This window comes from Felis catus, chromosome D1 (genome assembly GCF_018350175.1).
Source record: "Felis catus isolate Fca126 chromosome D1, F.catus_Fca126_mat1.0, whole genome shotgun sequence".
Lineage (NCBI taxonomy): Eukaryota > Metazoa > Chordata > Mammalia > Carnivora > Felidae > Felis > Felis catus.
The window spans coordinates 10,280,800-10,298,110 of NC_058377.1; the positions used below are offsets into that span (position 1 = coordinate 10,280,800).

At 43.0% G+C, this 17,311-nt stretch overlaps 1 protein-coding gene and 1 long non-coding RNA gene across 2 annotated transcripts; one reads left to right on the top strand and one right to left on the bottom strand.

Annotated features, from left to right (window-relative positions):
- Positions 1-506: 506 nt before the first annotated feature.
- PTS (6-pyruvoyltetrahydropterin synthase) lies at positions 507-7,064 on the top strand. The gene is made up of 6 exons (XM_003992359.6): positions 507-663; positions 2,608-2,687; positions 3,883-3,905; positions 4,270-4,326; positions 6,365-6,435; positions 6,629-7,064. The coding sequence occupies exons 1-6, from the start codon at positions 575-577 to the stop codon at positions 6,750-6,752; spliced, it is 444 nt and encodes a 147-aa protein (XP_003992408.1). The 5' UTR covers positions 507-574; the 3' UTR covers positions 6,753-7,064.
- LOC123380329 lies at positions 4,224-7,937 on the bottom strand. Its single transcript, XR_006585927.1, has 2 exons — positions 7,616-7,937; positions 4,224-4,686 (listed from the first exon to the last, which is right to left on the bottom strand). It is a non-coding gene; the product is annotated as an uncharacterized LOC123380329 (long non-coding RNA).
- Between the last annotated feature and the right edge of the window lie 9,374 nt (positions 7,938-17,311).

A 17,311-nucleotide genomic window follows, 5' to 3' on the forward strand; every position in this document is an offset into this window, starting at 1 on the left:
CACACTGTGATAAATGGTTTTATGCATGTGTGTGGATGGTAAGGAAAGCTTGAGAATTTCCCTTAGTACGAAGAATCTTTACAAACAGTCCAAAGGTAATGTCATTTATGAAAGTCAAGGGCTCCTACATGTGCCCTGAAATTCCCGCTCCCTTTAGGCTAGAAGTAGGTTGGCCTTGAGGCCCACCTCTGAGTAACCAGCTAGGGGAGGTTATGATAGCCAGGGCTTTCTAGAAGTGAGTGGGAGGAGCATGTCACAGAGGTCCTTCCAGTATGCAGTGTGGCCAGGCTGACCCTCACGGCCCTAAGTGGCCTGAGGCTGAGCAGACCTTGGAACGAAAGACACTGAGACCTCACCCACGTTTTCTGACTGCTGGTAGGTTTACCTACCTTATCCCCGCTCTTGCTGTCCAAGAGACTGACAGGACGGGACGCTTTACTGCCTCCGGGCCAGCAGAGGGAGCCAGCCGCAGCACGGAGCCGAGAGCGCGTCCCAGGGCGCCGGCCGCACTGCGCAGCCGCGGAACGCTCGGCTTATCCCCGCCCCGCGGCGAACCGAACCGGGAGGCAAGGCGATGAGCGCGGCTGGCGCGGGCGTGGGCGGTCGCCGTTGGGCGCGACTGTCCCGCCTCGTCTCCTTCAGCGCGACCCACCGGCTCCACAGGTGGGGTGTGCCCACAGTGCCCACGCAGGGGGGCGGGGCTCGGGCGCGGGAGCGCAGGTGTGCGAACCGAGGCGCGCCCCCTGCTTCCCTGGCGACCGCGTGACGGTGGCAGCTGGAGTCCAGCGGAGGAGGCCGTGGGCGCGGTGGCACGCGGCGCGGACCGCGGAGGCTTCCTCGCTGGCTCCGAGTCTTGGAGCAACTTCGGGGTTCCTTACATACCTCAGTAGAGCGCGAGGGGTTGCTGCGACAGTCGGAGCAGTGACACAGTGCTCAGGTGACACGGTGCCAGGCACGTGGTGAACATTCCGTAAAAATGAGCTGCTCCGAGGTGCCAGGAGCGCTAGCCACGTAACCAGTACAGCTACGACAACGCAAGTTTACCCACTGTTTAGCACGGATGTCGTGAACCCAGGCGATCCCTTTGGTGAGGCAGCTCTGAGAACAGGGAGCGTGACAGGGATTTGAACCCAGAGCATTCACGACTGCTTGAACGCACCGAGAAGTTGATGTCGAGGCGCGTTTTGCCTCTCCTTAGCAAGTCCCGCTCTCAGCATAACGTTTCCAGGTCTGTGAAACGAGGATGATCGTTTCTAACAAGGGTCATCCGTTCATTCACTGGGCAGGTATTTGGCCATCTTGTCAGGTCTTGTGTCAGGTGACAGTTGTGTTAGGCGGCAGCGATCAACACTCAACCCGTCCTCGCCTTCTGTCCCGAGCGCGCCATCTGGCCAATCTTGTGGAGGACGTAGGGAGGGAATTTTGTGCAAAAGCTTTGTGAACTGTAGCATTCTAAATGTCAGTGGGTGAGCAGGAGGGAATGGGGGAAAATAACAAAGAGGGTCTCAAAAAGGAAGGGGTGGTATAGTAGGGCGTTCACATAGGAGGCCTCGTTGAAGATGCATGGACGATTGGACAGGTGGAGTAAAAATTCACGAAGAAAATTGTTTTCTGGGGGCCCCTGGGTGGCTCAGTGGGTTAAGCATCAGCCTACCGCTCAGGTCTTGATCTCACCGTTGGGGTTCCAGTCCCCAGTCCGGCTCTGTGCGGACAGTTCAGAGCCTGGAGCCTGCTTCAGTTTCTGTGTCTCCCCCTCTCTCTATCCCTTATCCCACTTGTGCGTGCACTCTCTCTCTCCCTCTCAAAAATAAATAAACTTGGAAAAAATTTAAGAATGAAAATTGTCTTCTGCCTGGAAGAACAACTGAGTATTGTAATTTTCAAGTTTCACCTAATCTGAATACCCCTCAATGGATTGGTGACATTTGTGGCAGTCGTTAAGTAAGGCGTTATAATGCAAGGGTGTTAAAGAGGAGCCGCAGTAGGTCACGTAATTATTTTTAAGGAGAAATGAGATTTTCAACGTTTATTTATTTTTGGGACAGAGAGAGACAGAGCATGAACAGGGGAGGGGCAGAGAGAGAGGGAGACACAGAATCAGAAACAGGCTCCAGGCTCTGAGCCATCAGCCCAGAGCCCGACGCGGGGCTCGAACTCACGGACTGCGAGATCGTGACCTGGCTGAAGTCGGACGCTTAACCGACTGCGCCACCCAGGCACCCCAAGGAGAAATGAGATTTTAAACCACTTGAGGACAGGCATCTTTTATCATTGTATGTCCTTGCTTCATTCAATCCATGCCTAGAATGTAATAGGTACCCAGTAAATGCTTGGGGAGTTGAAAAATAGAAGGGCCTTGAGCAGATCAGTTGGAATCTTGCTGTGGAATGAGGGTGTGGACTTTGTTTATGCTAATTTATATGGTACGGTAGCCTAATTAAGGGGCATACACTGGTTCCTGACAGCTGAATAATGAAATCAAAATGATTTATGACTCTCCATTTGGTGAGCTAAAGTAATAAATTGTGAAGCTTTTCAAAAGCTAGAGCAAATAACGTAGGGAACAGAGAAGGTATCTGAACTTGTGACGTGTTGATTTTTTTTCAGCAAATGTCTGAGTAACGAAGAAAACTTGAAACTGTATGGGAAATGCAACAATCCAAATGGCCATGGGCACAATTATAAAGGTGAGGGAAAAGGTGATGAAATTTTAGCCCTTTCAATAAGGATGTAATTGGCAAATATAGTCCTAACGAGTCAGAAACCTTATGGGCCAAGCATGAATACCTTGAGCCTTGAATATGCAGCTACATGGAAGTTCAGAATGAAAAAAATCTGTTGTCTTGGTTGGATGTGTCTTAAATTTTACCTTGTATCTGCTGTGTTAGAGATAATGAATGGTTTAAATAATATTTTTTATCCTTGGCCTTAGTGTACATAATGAGATTTTTTTGGCACCACGTTTCCTCCTAATTAGGTATTGTTGAGGCTAACGTTAAAATTACACTGTATTCTTTGAGTAAATAATGACAGACAAAAGGGAGATATTGGTTAGGAACCTGCTATATGGCAGGAAAATAACTTGGGTCTAAAACTTTGCCAGCAATGTTCCAAGAAAACAATTTATGCTCTAAACAAGTATGAGAGATGTGATTCTTTGAGATAAAGCCGGTATCTCAAAAAACAGCTACGTAAGCCGTTGCATATCATGGCATATAGTATGGTGGAGTAAAAAGATTAGAAAAGGTGTCAGAGGATCAGACTTTCTAGTTTAGTTACTGCCTCTTGATCTATGATGTTTGTTATTCTTAGTTTGCTCTCTTATCACGTAATACCTAATGGCGTTTGCACAGAGCTGAAAAAAAAATATAAGTTATTAAATTGTAAAACACTCTGAGCATCATTTTTCAAATGCTTCGTTAACTTATAGAGCGTTACTGTAAACTGGCTATGTTTATGTAAGTAAAGGCATCAGAGTTTTAGGCCCATTAGTGGTTTTGCTTGCTCAGAAAGGTACCGCCCAGCATTGGGCCACCTCGATGTGTAGCCAGACTTCTTTCTGTACATACTCTGCTTTTACAGGCAGTGATCAGGCGGCATCTCCATCCTACCTAGTGGACATTCTTACCCAGGGCATCAACCTCGTAAATAGAATTTACACCCTTTCTGGCTTTGGCCAAAGCTCCTGCTAAGCCTCTCTGTCTTGGTTGAGTCTTGCTTTCATTAATAAAGATGTTAACTAAAAGACCAGCCGTCTTAGGGAAAATATAAATAGTTTTGTAGGGCAGAGATCTAATACTTAATTTATGTCGCTAACTTGTGCTTGGGTGTTATCTGTTGAAATTCATGTGGTTTTTTGGTATTCTGTTTTCTTTCCCATAGTTGTGGTGACAGTTCATGGAGAGGTACGTGCTGAAAATATCTGTGTGCTTTGCGCAGATTGCTGGGCCTTATCAGCCAACATGATGGATTCTGTGTTGAAAAATTCTGTTCAAATCAATATTGCTTCATTGTTGGCCTTTGTGTATGGTGAGCTGCTGTCATTCCAGACCTTTCCTCTCCCAAAGGGTTATCTTTAATCTGCTATATGTGGACAGATAGAAGATCAGTGGTACCATAAAATGGATACCTGGAGCACCTGGTGATTGTCTCAGAGATGAAGGCAGATGTGGGCGCGATTTCTGCACATTGTGCAGCCTTTAATAACTTAGCAGAGGTTTAAATATGAAAAGCATATTATACTAATATTCACCTTTGTTTATTCTTCAGATTGATCCTGTTACAGGCATGGTTATGAATATGACCGACCTCAAAGAGTACATGGAGGTAATGTCATGTTGGGTCCTCTAAGTATATTTGATGGCCCCCGTTTTTACTTTCCCACCTAAGTATCTTCAGAGGTTCCATGACCTTGTGAGCAGAATTGGAGGAGTAGTTGGAGGAACTACTCTCATATTTTTCTGAAGGTGTTTGGGTGATTTAAAGGAAATAAGTCACAGTTGAATTGCAGTGATGGGAATACCTGTAACATGCTCATCTTGTATTCCCTGCTGCCATATCCTGATTTCCTCCAGTTAACAGGGATCACATAACAGGAGTTCAATGAAGGACTTGCTGACTGTATCATTATAGAAGTCCTGCAGTGTCAGAAGCCTTAGAGATGATCTCAACCAACTTCTTCATTCCCTGGATTGAGAGAGGCCGAACTTGCTTTAGGTTGTGTGGTTAGTCTTTTACAAAGTTAGGAGTGGACTCCCTTCAACCCAGCTTTGGTTTTATTATTATACCATGTCACCTGTCTGTTCAGTTCCACTCTTAAACTCTTATACTCCGCGTAAGTCTTTGAACTAAGCATCAAGAGTGCAAAGACGAGTGAGACACAGCCTTTACCCAGAGAATGCTAACATGACTTTTTCTAGGAGACAAAGAATACTAGGTGCTCAGTAAGTTTCAGTTGGATAAAATGAATAAGAGATTCAGCAAATGAACAAAGAGCAGTGTGTTCTGAGTACATTAGGAAAGCTATAAAGACAGAGTTTTTGCATTTACTGGAGATTTAAAATATATACACAGAGTGTTGTACAAGACAGCAGTATGGGAAATTTGAGGCGTCTCATGCATGCGGATGGCCAAATACTGGAATACAGGTTCTCTGTACTCTTCGCCACTTTTGTGTACCCGAGGGACACCACATAGTCCCCTTAGTAGAAGTAACTCATCATGGCATGTAATAAAGTTAGATGGGGCCTGTGGAAGAAACTTCAGTGGGAAAGTTGGGACCCGCACTGGAATTGAATAGGAAACAGTATTTATTTTCTTGATGTCCATGTGGAACTGCCCTTAATTTGATCTGTTTTAAAGGCTATTTGGCTTAAGGCTTAACTCTTTTTCATATGGTTCTGGTTTTGCTCAAAAAATGATTGCTGTTATTATTAATGTACCCTTCTTGGAACCATACCACTGGAAAATTAGATTGTTTCACAAATGCTTACATTTTGTACAATAGCTAAAAGTAAAAAGTTAGAAAGAATAAGGCAGTTGCTATTCTTGCCACCAACAAGGGAAAACGTTATGTTAATATATATAAGCATTAGGAAGCAACGGTTTTTATATATTTATATTTTTCCTCCTCTAAGAGTCCAAGATAATTCTTTTTTTTTTTAATTTTTTTTTTAATATTTATTTATTTTTGAGACAGAGAGAGACAGAGCATGAGCAGGGGAGGGGCATAGAGAGAGGGAGACACAGAATCCAAAGCAGGCTCCAGGCTCTGAGCTGTCAGCACAGAGCCTGACGCGGGGCTCGAACTCACGGACCGTGAGATCGTGACCTGAGCTGAAGTCAGATGCTTAACCGACTGAGCCACCCAGGCGCCCCCAAGATAATTCTTAAATTACTCCTCATAGCAGAAATTTAGAACTACTTACATAATTTCACTCTCAGTCAGCTTTATAAAATGTTAACACTCACTGGATCCTTGTCCTGATGACCTTGTGGCATTGTGCTGAAGCTAAGACTATATGGAGAAGTATTTTTGGTAATTTTTAGACAGAATTCACGAAGTGTTAAACTGAATTCTGAATCACTATGGCTGGTTACAAGAAAGCTGCAGTGAATTCTCCTGTACGTTTTGATTTCTTACATCTTTGCATTTAGTAATGAGGAGAACCAGTCATTATGGAGATTTGGGCCTTGCTTCATTTTCCAACTTTAAGCTTTATTTTGTGAGACACAGATGGAGTCCTTACAAGCACTGAGTTAGTGACTAACTGATAAGGTAAGGCTTCTAGAGGCAAAGATAGAACACTTTGGAATTTGAGTCATAAATGGAACCAGTGATCTTTTTCCTTTGTTTTATCTACAGGAGGCAATTATGAAGCCCCTTGATCATAAGAATCTGGATCTAGATGTGCCATACTTCGCAGATGTTGTAAGGTGAGTGTGACCATCTTGCCTTATGTAAATAGTAGGAAAGAAGAATTGCTGTTAACATTTTATCTGACTGGTAGGTGGTTCTGAAGTTTTATTTTAGCATTATTTTTTAAATCCAGAATTTCTATTCTCTGTAAATATTAAACATGAAATTTTGTTCATTTGCCTTTGATCTTCTTTCCTTTTTTTCCTACAGCACGACAGAAAATGTAGCTGTATATATCTGGGAAAACCTCCAGAAATTTCTTCCTATGGGAGTTCTTTATAAAGTAAAAGTATATGAAACTGACAATAATGTTGTCGTCTATAAAGGAGAGTAGCTTTTAGGGGTTCATACTGTAGAAAGATTAATTTCTTTCCACATTTGAAAAAGGTCTTTATCCTCTTGGACTATTGAAAAGTCATCACAGAATTGCTAGAGCTTCACCTTGTGTTTTGGTGCCTCATTTATTGAAATCATTGTGTGTAAGACCTGTTGTGTATTCAAATATATTTTAAAACAAAATTTGTTAGACATTCTGAGTGTCATTTAGAGAATCCTTTATCTATAGATTAAAAATCACTTCATTTTCAGTAAAATGTTATGGTGTGGAATTTAAAAGCAAAATAAATCAATTTTTGTTTTTCCATTATCTCATTTTTTAGTATTCATTTTTTCCTTGGTATAAATATGAATGGCAAAAATGTTTATAAGACTTACAGTAGGTGAAACTTAAAAAAAATATATATAGGTGGCCACATAGTCCGAAAACAGACAACATACACTTCTTGATTACTTCTCAGGTGTGCTAAGGGCACAAGATTATTCAGTGAAAATAAGGCATACAGTCACTTTAGGTGATGCATTGTAAGTGCCTATACAAGGATTGATGGAAATACCGGTTTAGTGCACACTGTTCAAGGCAGTTTTGCACAGCTTGTTGAACTATAAATTGCTAGTGAGGAACAGGACATTCATTGAACATTTATTGGAATATCAGTAAACTATTTATTATGTATAGTTGTCTATGTTTCCAGACCTTATGGCCACCTGAACAATTTTAATTCAGAAACCTGAAGAATAATCATATGTATTAAATCCTATTAAAATAATCAACATGAAAAGGATATCTTACACTGTAACTCATCTCTTACATATAGTTTTTCCTAATGGATCCCATTTTGTTCTTAACATTAAACTTACCTGCTTCAGTTGAACTATATTCTTGGCACCTGGTATCTTTTCTTCATGACTAAATCCGCAAGAAAGGATTTGCTTGCTTCGCCCAAAGAAGTGTTCTCATTTGTATTCTAAACTTCTTAAATGTAGGGTTTTATTTCACTCTCCACATAGCAACTAGCACACAATGGATTCTCAGAATGTTGCTACCTGGAAATAGTAGAAAAAAACTTGTGCAGTGACTACTAGAAAAATTTTCAGAGAGGTACCCTTTTGTTTTGGACAGTTAGTAACTAAAGGATATTTTGATAAATTTGGATAATAATGCCGTGCCCATTTAATGATATTTGAATGTGTTTTAGTTATCAAGCACAATTTTTGTTACTTATACTTGTATATTCTGTATTGATTATTTAAAAGACAGGATTTTAATTCCCACAAATGCCATGAAAAGTGGGTATTATTCCCATTTTACAGATGGGAAAATTGAATTTCAGTGAGTTTAAACTGCTTGCCTAAGATCACTCAGCAAATAAACAGCAGACTGAATGTCTGACACTCAGGGTCTGTCTGACTCCAAAACACAGACTCTAAAAACAGGGTAATGGAATAATGTATGTATATTTCAAGTTTTTTTTTAATAAATCTAATTTTATAGATCTGATATCATATTAGAAAAACATTACTTTTCATAGTAGCGTAGACATGGCAGGGGTTTGTCGTTCATGAGTTGCTTCAAGAGAACCTTTTTTTTTTCTACTTACTTTCCTTAGGAAAGTGAGAAGTCTGTCTGTCTGACTGTCCATCACACTGAATGGGTGAGCGAATGAGGGCAGGACCAAAGATAGTATATAGGTGGTTTTCTTCTGCCTCCCTAGAACCTGCTGTCAGAGACCTTATCAAGCTGTTTTGTAATTGTTGCTTTACCTTTTTGCATTTTTCACCGCCCTGAATTCCTTGTGGACAAAGTCTTTATTTGAAGCAGAGTGTCTAGTAAATAGCACTCAGTAATTTTTGTTTGATTAAATAAATGAATGGCAGATTGGTAGGAACTGTTGAAATTTTGTAGTACCTTATATATAACGGCCCCTGGTAAATGTTTCTAGAATTGAATAACACGAGAGTTTTGAGGCTTGAATCCTGGTCCTTGTGCTGCCACTATCCAGCTGTGTCCCTCTCATCTCAGAGCCTCAGATTCTTTGCCCATAACACGAATGATTGGACCTGAGGCTTTCTGAAGTTGCTTCTGCCTGTTCTCAGATTTTATATCTCTGTGATTTTAAATACCAAAGGAGTACATAATAAATTAGAGAAAGAAAAAGATTATTCTGGGGTGGTGACATTTGGAAAAGCTTAGTAGGGAGGTCAGTCCTGAATGGTAGTGAAAGTGATGGGGTAGGAGGGTGGCCTTTGGAATCCAGAGAAAAGCAGGAACACGTACTGAAGGGGCACACATCCACTCGTGGTGGGAATGGACAAAGTGTATTTGGGATGAAGTGAATAGATTGATCTTAAATAGAATAGTAATGAAGTGTGAGTGTGTAATGGGTAGCTAGCTTGGAAATACAGAATGGGGACAGTCTGCGGGCCTTGAATATCCATTTGGTTTCTGTCCTTTGAGCAATAGGGAGCTGTTGAAGTTTCTCTGTTTGCTTTAAAAAAATTTTTTTTTTCAGCGTTTATTTATTTTTGGGACAGAGAGAGACAGAGCATGAACGGGGGAGGGGCAGAGAGAGAGGGAGACACGGAATCGGAAACAGGCTCCAGGCTCTGAGCCATCAGCCCAGAGCCCGACGCGGGGCTCGAACTCCCGGACCACGAGATCGTGACCTGGCTGAAGTCGGACACTTAACCGACTGCGCCACCCAGGCACCCCTCTCTGTTTGCTTTTTAAGGAGAATCACCAGCTGGACACAGGGAAGCAAGGAAAACCAGTTGCAGAGCATTTGTGGGGATCCAGAGGGGAGGTGATGGTGGCCAGATGCTCGTGGAGCAGGAGGGATGGAGTGACAGGGAGGGAGGGTAGAGCTAAGGTAGTGCACTGCCTCCTGTGGCCTCAGGCATTGTGCTGAACCCTTTCTATTTACCTCACGTTATCTTTGTGACCACCCGGCAGGGGGAGTGGGCTAGTTATCTACTGTAACATAACAGATTACCCCACAGAAGGGCTCAAAACATGATTATCTCACAGTTTGAATGTGCCAGAAATCTGGAGGTGGCTCCCCTGGGACCTCTGGCCCAGGGTCACTCACAGGCTGCAGTCATCTCGGGGATGGGTTAGGAAGGGTCGGCGTCTGGCTCACTCGCTCACGCTCACGGGGCTGTTGGTGTGAGGCCTCAGCTCCTTCCTCCCTTGCCTGCCATGGGGGCGCCTGCACAGAGCAGCTTGCTTCCTCAGCATGAGCAGGCCAGAGGGCAGGGAGGGGTGTGCCGCCAGTGAGCACTCTCACCAGCACAGTAGGGGTCCCAGTCTGGTAAGCAAGTCACATTTCTAGATTGTGTTACTTACCAGCAAGTCACTAAATCCACACCACACTGGAGGGAGAGGACTCCATGTACGTTCTAGTGTGTGAAGTATGACGAGGAGGAGAGCAGGAAAGGAGGCTGGGGGGCTAGGCAGGGGCTGTCTGTCATGCTCTTTTTGATGGCAGGGGAATAAAGCACATTTCCTTTTGCAGGAGTATCAGCAGTGGTTGTTTCCAGTGGAACTCGTGGGTTTTGTGGGTAGATACATATAAATACCTTCATTTTTTTAATTAAAAAATATTTTTTTCATGTTCATTTATTTTGAGATAGAGATAGAGGGTGTGTGGTGGGAGGGGCAGAGAGAGGGAGACACAGAATCTGTGTGAGCATCCTGCAGGGGTAGTGGGCTAGTGACTATCTAGTGGGGTAGTGGGCTATCTGCCTGAAGCAGGCTCCAGGCTCCCAGGTGTCAGCATAGAGCCCCACGTGGGGCTTGAACTCACAAACCGTGAGATCATGACCTGAGCTGAAGTTGGATGCTTAACCAACTGAGTCACCCAGGCGCCCCCATATAAAGCTCTTTGAAGCACTTTAAAATTAAAACCAACTCTAAAGTGAGATGTTGAGAAAAGTTACATTGACCATATCGCTATGAACAGAATGACCAGAACTCAGCTATCATTTGTGTTGCCTGAATGGATGCAGTCGCCACCAATGGGTTGTAAAAATGGCCAGAATATGATCAGTTGTGCATATGAGGCCACTAATAGACTAGATCTATGGTAAGTGTCCGTTTTGTTTTTTTAAACTCCGAACTTGTACATTCCTCTTGGAAATAGAATTATTTTAAAGATGGGAAACAGATTGTGCTCATTTTGCTTTTGTTATGTCTGGGATATTTCTAGCCTCCCTTGCACACAGAAAAATCATTGTTAGTTTCACACAATTTAACTTTATAGCAAGATTCTGTTGCAAGACACTTTTGGAGAATGTCCCAGACAAACGCAGTCTCCACATAGCTGCAGAGAGAACTGCTATCACCACAAAAGAAAAGTGAGGGAGTGTGGTTCGTGCACCACAAGGGTTTTCGGAGCAGCAGTGAGGCTTTCACGCAGCTTGTCAGTTGGTTTGCTTCCTTCAGAAGCCAACCACCTGCCCCCACTGCATTCTGTCACCGTCAAGACGGGAGTATTAACCATTACAAAAAGAATTAGGGGCGCCTGGGAGGCTCACACGGTTAAACATCCGACTCTTGATCTTGGCTTGGGTCATGATCTCACAGTTCGTGGGCTCGAGCCCCACATCGGGCTTTGCTCTGATGGTGTGGTGCCTGCTTGGGATTCTGTCTCTCCTCTGTCTGCCCCTACCCAGCTTGTGTGTGCGCACACTTGCGCTTTCTCTCTCAAAATAAATAAACGATAAAAAATAAAAGAAAATAAAGAATTAAAATACTGCCCTGTTTTGTCTTCTGGTTGTTGGCTAAAGAAACACCATCCCAGGCTTACATTCTTTTTTTTTTTTTTTTTTTTTTTTAATTTTTTTTCAACATTTATTTATTTTTGGGACAGAGAGAGACAGAGCATAAACGGGGGAGGGGCAGAGAGAGAGGGAGACACAGAATCGGAGACAGGCTCCAGGCTCTGAGCCATCAGCCCAGAGCCCGACGCGGGGCTCGAACTCCCGGACCGCGAGACCGTGACCTGGCTGAAGTCGGACGTTTAACCGACTGCGCCACCCAGGCGCCCCAGGCTTACATTCTTAAAGATGCCCAAGAAACAAGTTCTCTGTACATCTGCCCAAGGTCAGCTTTGGCCAGCCAGTTTATTAGTGAAAACTCCCAACTTACTGTAAGTATGAACTCAGTTTAAAAACCTTTTTTCATTTTTCATAAATGTCTTAGTAAATACGTGCCCTGTGACTGATGACAACCTGAAGAAATAGAAGGGCTAATGTTGCCTTTTACCTTTTGGAGTTTTATTTGCCTGCAGATGGAACCATGGATGGGTGTCTCACGGGCATCTCAAAGTTCACCATTTTCCAAAAGTGAACTTCTGATTCCTCCTTCAGAATTTATTCTTCCACCAGTCTTCCCTAAAAATGCCGATACCATCCATTCATTTTTCAAGCCAGAAATCTGGGAGTTGTCCTGGATTCCTATCTCTTACTTGTAATCTGTCGGAAAGCTCTGTCAGTTCTTCCTCTAAAATGTGCAGTGATTTTGGTCTCTCCGTTTCCAGTGCCACTGACCCCAGTCCAAACCGCTGCCATTTCTTGCCTAGATTATTGACTTGGCCTCTCCGCTGGCCTCCTGCTTCCGCTTTGGTTCTCTTCCATACTCCTTTATTAGTTCTTCCCCTGTCTCGTGTCACCCCTTGAAAGCTTCCTTTTAATTTTAAAATATAATCTAAACTTTATGCTCCGTATGATGCAGCCACTGCATATCCCCAGCCTCCAGCTGTCACATTGTCACATTGTCACATTGGCCTTTTCTCAAGTCCTAAAGCACTCCAGTTTCATTCCAGCCTCCAGATCTTTGTATTTTCTGCCCTTCTGCCTGGAATGCTGCCCCTTACTCCCACCCCCTTACCTCTTCATAAAACCCATCATTCTCCAGACTCCAGCCTAGATGTACCCCCATTTAAAGAATCCTTCCTTGATTACCCTGTGTAGGTAGAAATCCTCTGTTATTTTCTATTATAATACCTTACACACTCCCCTTTCTTGCAGTGTCAAAACTTTTATCTATATTTCCTTTTGTCTCATTTATTTTGCTTACTAGTTTACTGTCTTTCCCAATCATGGGGATGTTGGCTTCATGAAAGCCAGAGCGCCGTTGTGTTATTATTCGTATTTCCCCAGGACCTAACCTAGTGCCCACTACCCAGCGGGTGCTGAATAATTAGTCATTGAATGAGTGAACATGCCTGCCATCTCTACAGATATAGTGGAACCTGATTTGGTAAAAACTTTGAGATTTAATATCAAACTTTGCGAGTATACTTCAGATAGGTGTTACTCTTTATGTGTTTCATCTCAGAGAACAACCATCACAGAATAAAATTAGATCCCCTAAGTATTTGTCAAAACCTATTTATATGGCAAATTTTATCTTCCTGGAAATTTTCTGTTTCCTTTTGTGGGTCAATTTTGTTTTAGTCCTTGACTACTCTTTTAAGTAAAGACAAGCTAGACCATGCCAATGAAGGATCTTTTAATAAACGGCTGTCCTCACGACCACACCATCGTTGGGTAGCAGTCCTTATACAGATGTGCACCGACAAGTGCTCCCTTTATAATAAATTCAAGATTGGTGGGTAGTCATTGTCCCAGCTTTTGGAGAGTAGGTTTGCCCCAGGCAGAGAGAGCCTCAGCTGGTATTGCAAAGAATGCCTCTTATCTTTCCATCTGTTTGGCCCCTAAGAACAGGGTTTTTTGTAGAGCACAGAACTTAATAGATCTGTGGCAACACTGAGGCAATTACCTGTTTTTTAGCAAACAAGGGCCCAGTTTTGTTGCTATAATAACTTTGAATAATTCCCAGAGTACTAGGGAGAAAGTTAAGGCTCCATTCTTTTTTTTTCTTTCAAGTTTATTTATTTATTTTGAGAGAGCTAGTAGGGGAGAGGCAGAGAGAGAGAGAGAGAGGTGGAGAGAGAGAATCCCAAGCAGTCTCTGCACTGTCTGTGCAGAGCCCGATGCTGGGCTCAAACTCATGTAATGTGAGATCATGACCTGAGCAGAAACCAAGGGTCACACGCTTAACCGACTGAGCCACCCAGGTGTCCCACCATTCTTTTTTTTTTTTTTTTAAGTTTATTTATTTATTTTGGGCAGGGGAGGGGCAGAGAGAGAATCCCAAGCAGGCTCCATGCTGTCAGCACAGAGCCCAATGCAGAGCTCTATTTCATAACCCTGAGATCATGATCTGAAGGCTCCATTCTTTTTTTTTTTTTTTTTTTTTAACGTTTATTTATTATTGAGAGAGAGAGACAGAGCTTGAGCAGGGGAGAGACAGAGAGAGGAGGAGACACAGAATCAGAAGCAGGCTCCAGGCTCCAAGCTGTCAGCACAGAGCCTGATGCGGGGCTCGAACTCACAAACTGTGAGATTATGACCTGAGCCAAAGTCAGACACTTAACTGACTGAGCCACCCAGGCACCCCTGAAGGCTCTATTCTTGAAGGAGAAAACTGTGTTTAGAAGAGGAAACAAATGCAACCTGACCAGATTATGGCATATAATGTTTTCCATCCTCATTCGAGATTGGGTAGTTAACTAACTTAAGGTTCTTGGCATGTGTTGACTTATTGTGAATTAACATCATGCCTACCGCTATGTGTCCAGCATCTCTATCACTGGTAGCCCTTCGAGGCATGAGTCAGCTCAGCTCCAATTCACTGTGAGAGATCTGGGATCTAAGGAGATTAAGGGACTCTTGTTCAGAATCACTCATTAAGTGAAGGAGCTAGGATTTGAACCTAGGTTTGTTTGTCTTAAAAAAACAAAAAAGAAGGAAAAACATACTCAATTAAAATAACTATTCAAAAAATTTCCCAAGGTTTTTAAATGTGCTCTGTCTACATATTTTGTTAATTTAGCCAAATGCTTTTTGAGTTTGTTGGACTCAAGCATCTGAGTCTGAAGTTATTTTTATATACAGGTTATATGCATATGCATAGATAAATGTGTAGTTTTTGCATATGTTAAATTATTTCCTATTTCTACCAGGTATATATATTTAACCTCATTCTATCTATATACATAGATATAACTTACATAAAAGCAGGGCTGGGTGCAGGGTGAGTCCATATGTCCCAGTTTCACTGCTGGTCCAAAGTCAAAGAAATATAGTCCAGCTATCAGAAGTAAAATAATTCTAATTTTCACTTTTTTTTCTTTAATGTTTATTTATTTTTGAGAGAGAGACAGACAGAGTGTGAGCAGGGGAGGGACAGAGAGAGAGGGAGACACAGAATCTGAAGCAGGCTCCAGGCTCCGAGCTATCAGCACAGAGCCCGACGTGGGGCTTGAACTCAGGGACTGCGAGATCATGAACTGAGCTGAAGTCAGACGCTTAACCGAACGAGCCACCCAGGCGCCCCTCTAATTTTCATTTGTATCTCTGGAAGGACATTAAGACAGAAATGGTTTGTAACCAAGAGCAGGTGTTGGGAAATCCCTTGGCCTCTCCGTTCAGCCTCCAGAAGCTCCTTTCTGTGCCAATCCTTATGATACTCTTGCTTTTTCTTCTCACCTTCCCTCCTAACTCTTTATTATGTGGAGTAATTCAATTCCTCACCCATTGTTTAGTTTCTCTAGAAGAAAGGAGCTGACCCAGTGCGCTAGGAGACATTTTACTTAGAAGCTTGAAGTGTGAAGGTGAAGGTGGGGCTGGAGGGAGAAAGATTGTGGGAAGTCAGACATTGGCCATTTCTTATAAGAATTACAAATTAGTACTTTTAGTCCTTGTTATAGGTACCGTTTTATTTGTACAAATTTATATTGGAATAATATTTGGCTTTCTTGTACATCAGTGTATCATTTGTAATGCTTTTTCTAGGCATTAAATAATTATATAGTGCTTACTTTGTACCAGGTACTGTTCCAAATGCTTTGTATATGTTAACTGATTTAATCTCCACAACAGCTTATGGGTAGCTACTGTATTTCACCCTATTTTAACAGATGAAGAAACTGAGTCACATAGAAGGTGAGTAACTTGTACAGGGCCCCACAACTAACAAGGGGTAAAATTAAATGAAATTGAACCCAGGCTGTCTGGTCTCAGAAATTAGGCTTTAAGGGGCGCCTGGGTGGCTCAGTCGGTTAAGCGTCCGACTTCAGCTCAGGTCACGATCTCGCGGTCCGTGAGTTCGAGCCCCGAGTCGGGCTCTGGGCTGATGGCTCCGAGCCTGGAGCCTGCTTCCGATTCTGTGTCTCCCTCTCTCTCTGCCCCTTCCCCGTTCATGCTCTGTCTCTCTCTGTCTCAAAAATAAATAAACGTTAAAAAAAAAATTAAAAAAAAAATTAAAAGAAATTAGGCTTTAAGACAATTGCTGAACTACCTCTCGTGTGAAATAAAAATGTTTCAGTTAATTATGAATATTTTAAACATTTATTTTAAAAAGTAACGTGGAGGTTGATAGATAATAAGGTAATATCTGAATGTTCTGCCTGTTCTGAATTTTCTTCCCGCTCTGAATAGTTGCTGTGATACCTGGACCACTGACCAGGCTCGGGACTTTTTCTGGTGTGTGAATGAATGTCTTTGAGGTAATGGGATTTGGAAGATAGCAGTTTTCTCACCTACTTCCTCAGAAATGAATGATCACTTCCCTTAAATGGGTAGTCAATTGCTGCTTCTAACACAGGATAAGAATGCTTTGAGGGGTGCCTAGGTGGCTCAGTCAGTTAAGCATCCGACTTCAACTCAGGTTATGATCTTGAGGTCTGTGAGTTCCAGCCCCGCGTTGGGCTCTGTGCTGACAGCTGGGTGCCTGGAGCCTGCTTCGGGTTCTGTGTCTCCCTCTCTCTTTGCCCCTCCCCTGCCCTCTCTTTCTCTCTCTCTCTCTCTCTCTCTCTCTCTCTCTCTCTCAAAAATAAATAAGCATTAAAAAAAAAAGAATGCATCGAGTTCACAAAACACGAAGCCGCAAACAAGAAAACATAAAAGTGGAAGAACAAGGTTGGGCAAGTGAGTGTGGGAGTGAAAACAGTCTATCTTTTGTTCACTTCTTTATTCTCTGCTTGAGGTGCCACCTGTGGGCTTCCTTGGAGTTGCCTGTATGCCTTTGTTTTCCTTGTGTGAGTCACTTCCCTGGTAGTGACGATCAGAGTTAGCTGTTCTTAGACTGAATGTACGTACTTGATCATCCCTTTACTCTTGTTCTGTAGCCACTCACTGGATTCACTTTAGGGACTAAGGACGGCAGATACCTGGGTCCCCTGACACTCAGTCCTGCCTCCTGAGCCCAAGGAAGATAATACTTGTTGAATACGACACTATTTCTGAGCCTGGCTTTTGCTTCAGAATCCTCCTCAACAGTGCTCCCAGCAGTGTCTGCCAATCAGTCAGACGTGGCATAAAGCATCACTGACTTAGCACCAACTTACCATCTCCAGCTACATAGACCCTTAGAACTAGGTCTGGATGTGACAGAGAAATCAAAATGGAGACCTACCTGCAAGAAGGCTCAGATACCACCTGGGCAACCCTGTGTGTAACAGATGCAAACCGAAGCAGACGAGGGTAAAG

What these genes read in the sequence shown, in the direction of transcription:
- PTS (XM_003992359.6), top strand. Translation starts at nt 575, where the DNA reads ATGAGCGCGGCTGGCGCGGGCGTGGGCGGTCGCCGTTGGGCGCGACTG. An exon ending in GCGACCCACCGGCTCCACAG is followed by an intron (nt 664 to 2,607) that starts GTGGGGTGTGCC and finishes ATTTTTTTTCAG; the next exon opens with CAAATGTCTGAGTAACGAAG. An exon ending in TACTTCGCAGATGTTGTAAG is followed by an intron (nt 6,436 to 6,628) that starts GTGAGTGTGACC and finishes TTTTTCCTACAG; the next exon opens with CACGACAGAAAATGTAGCTG.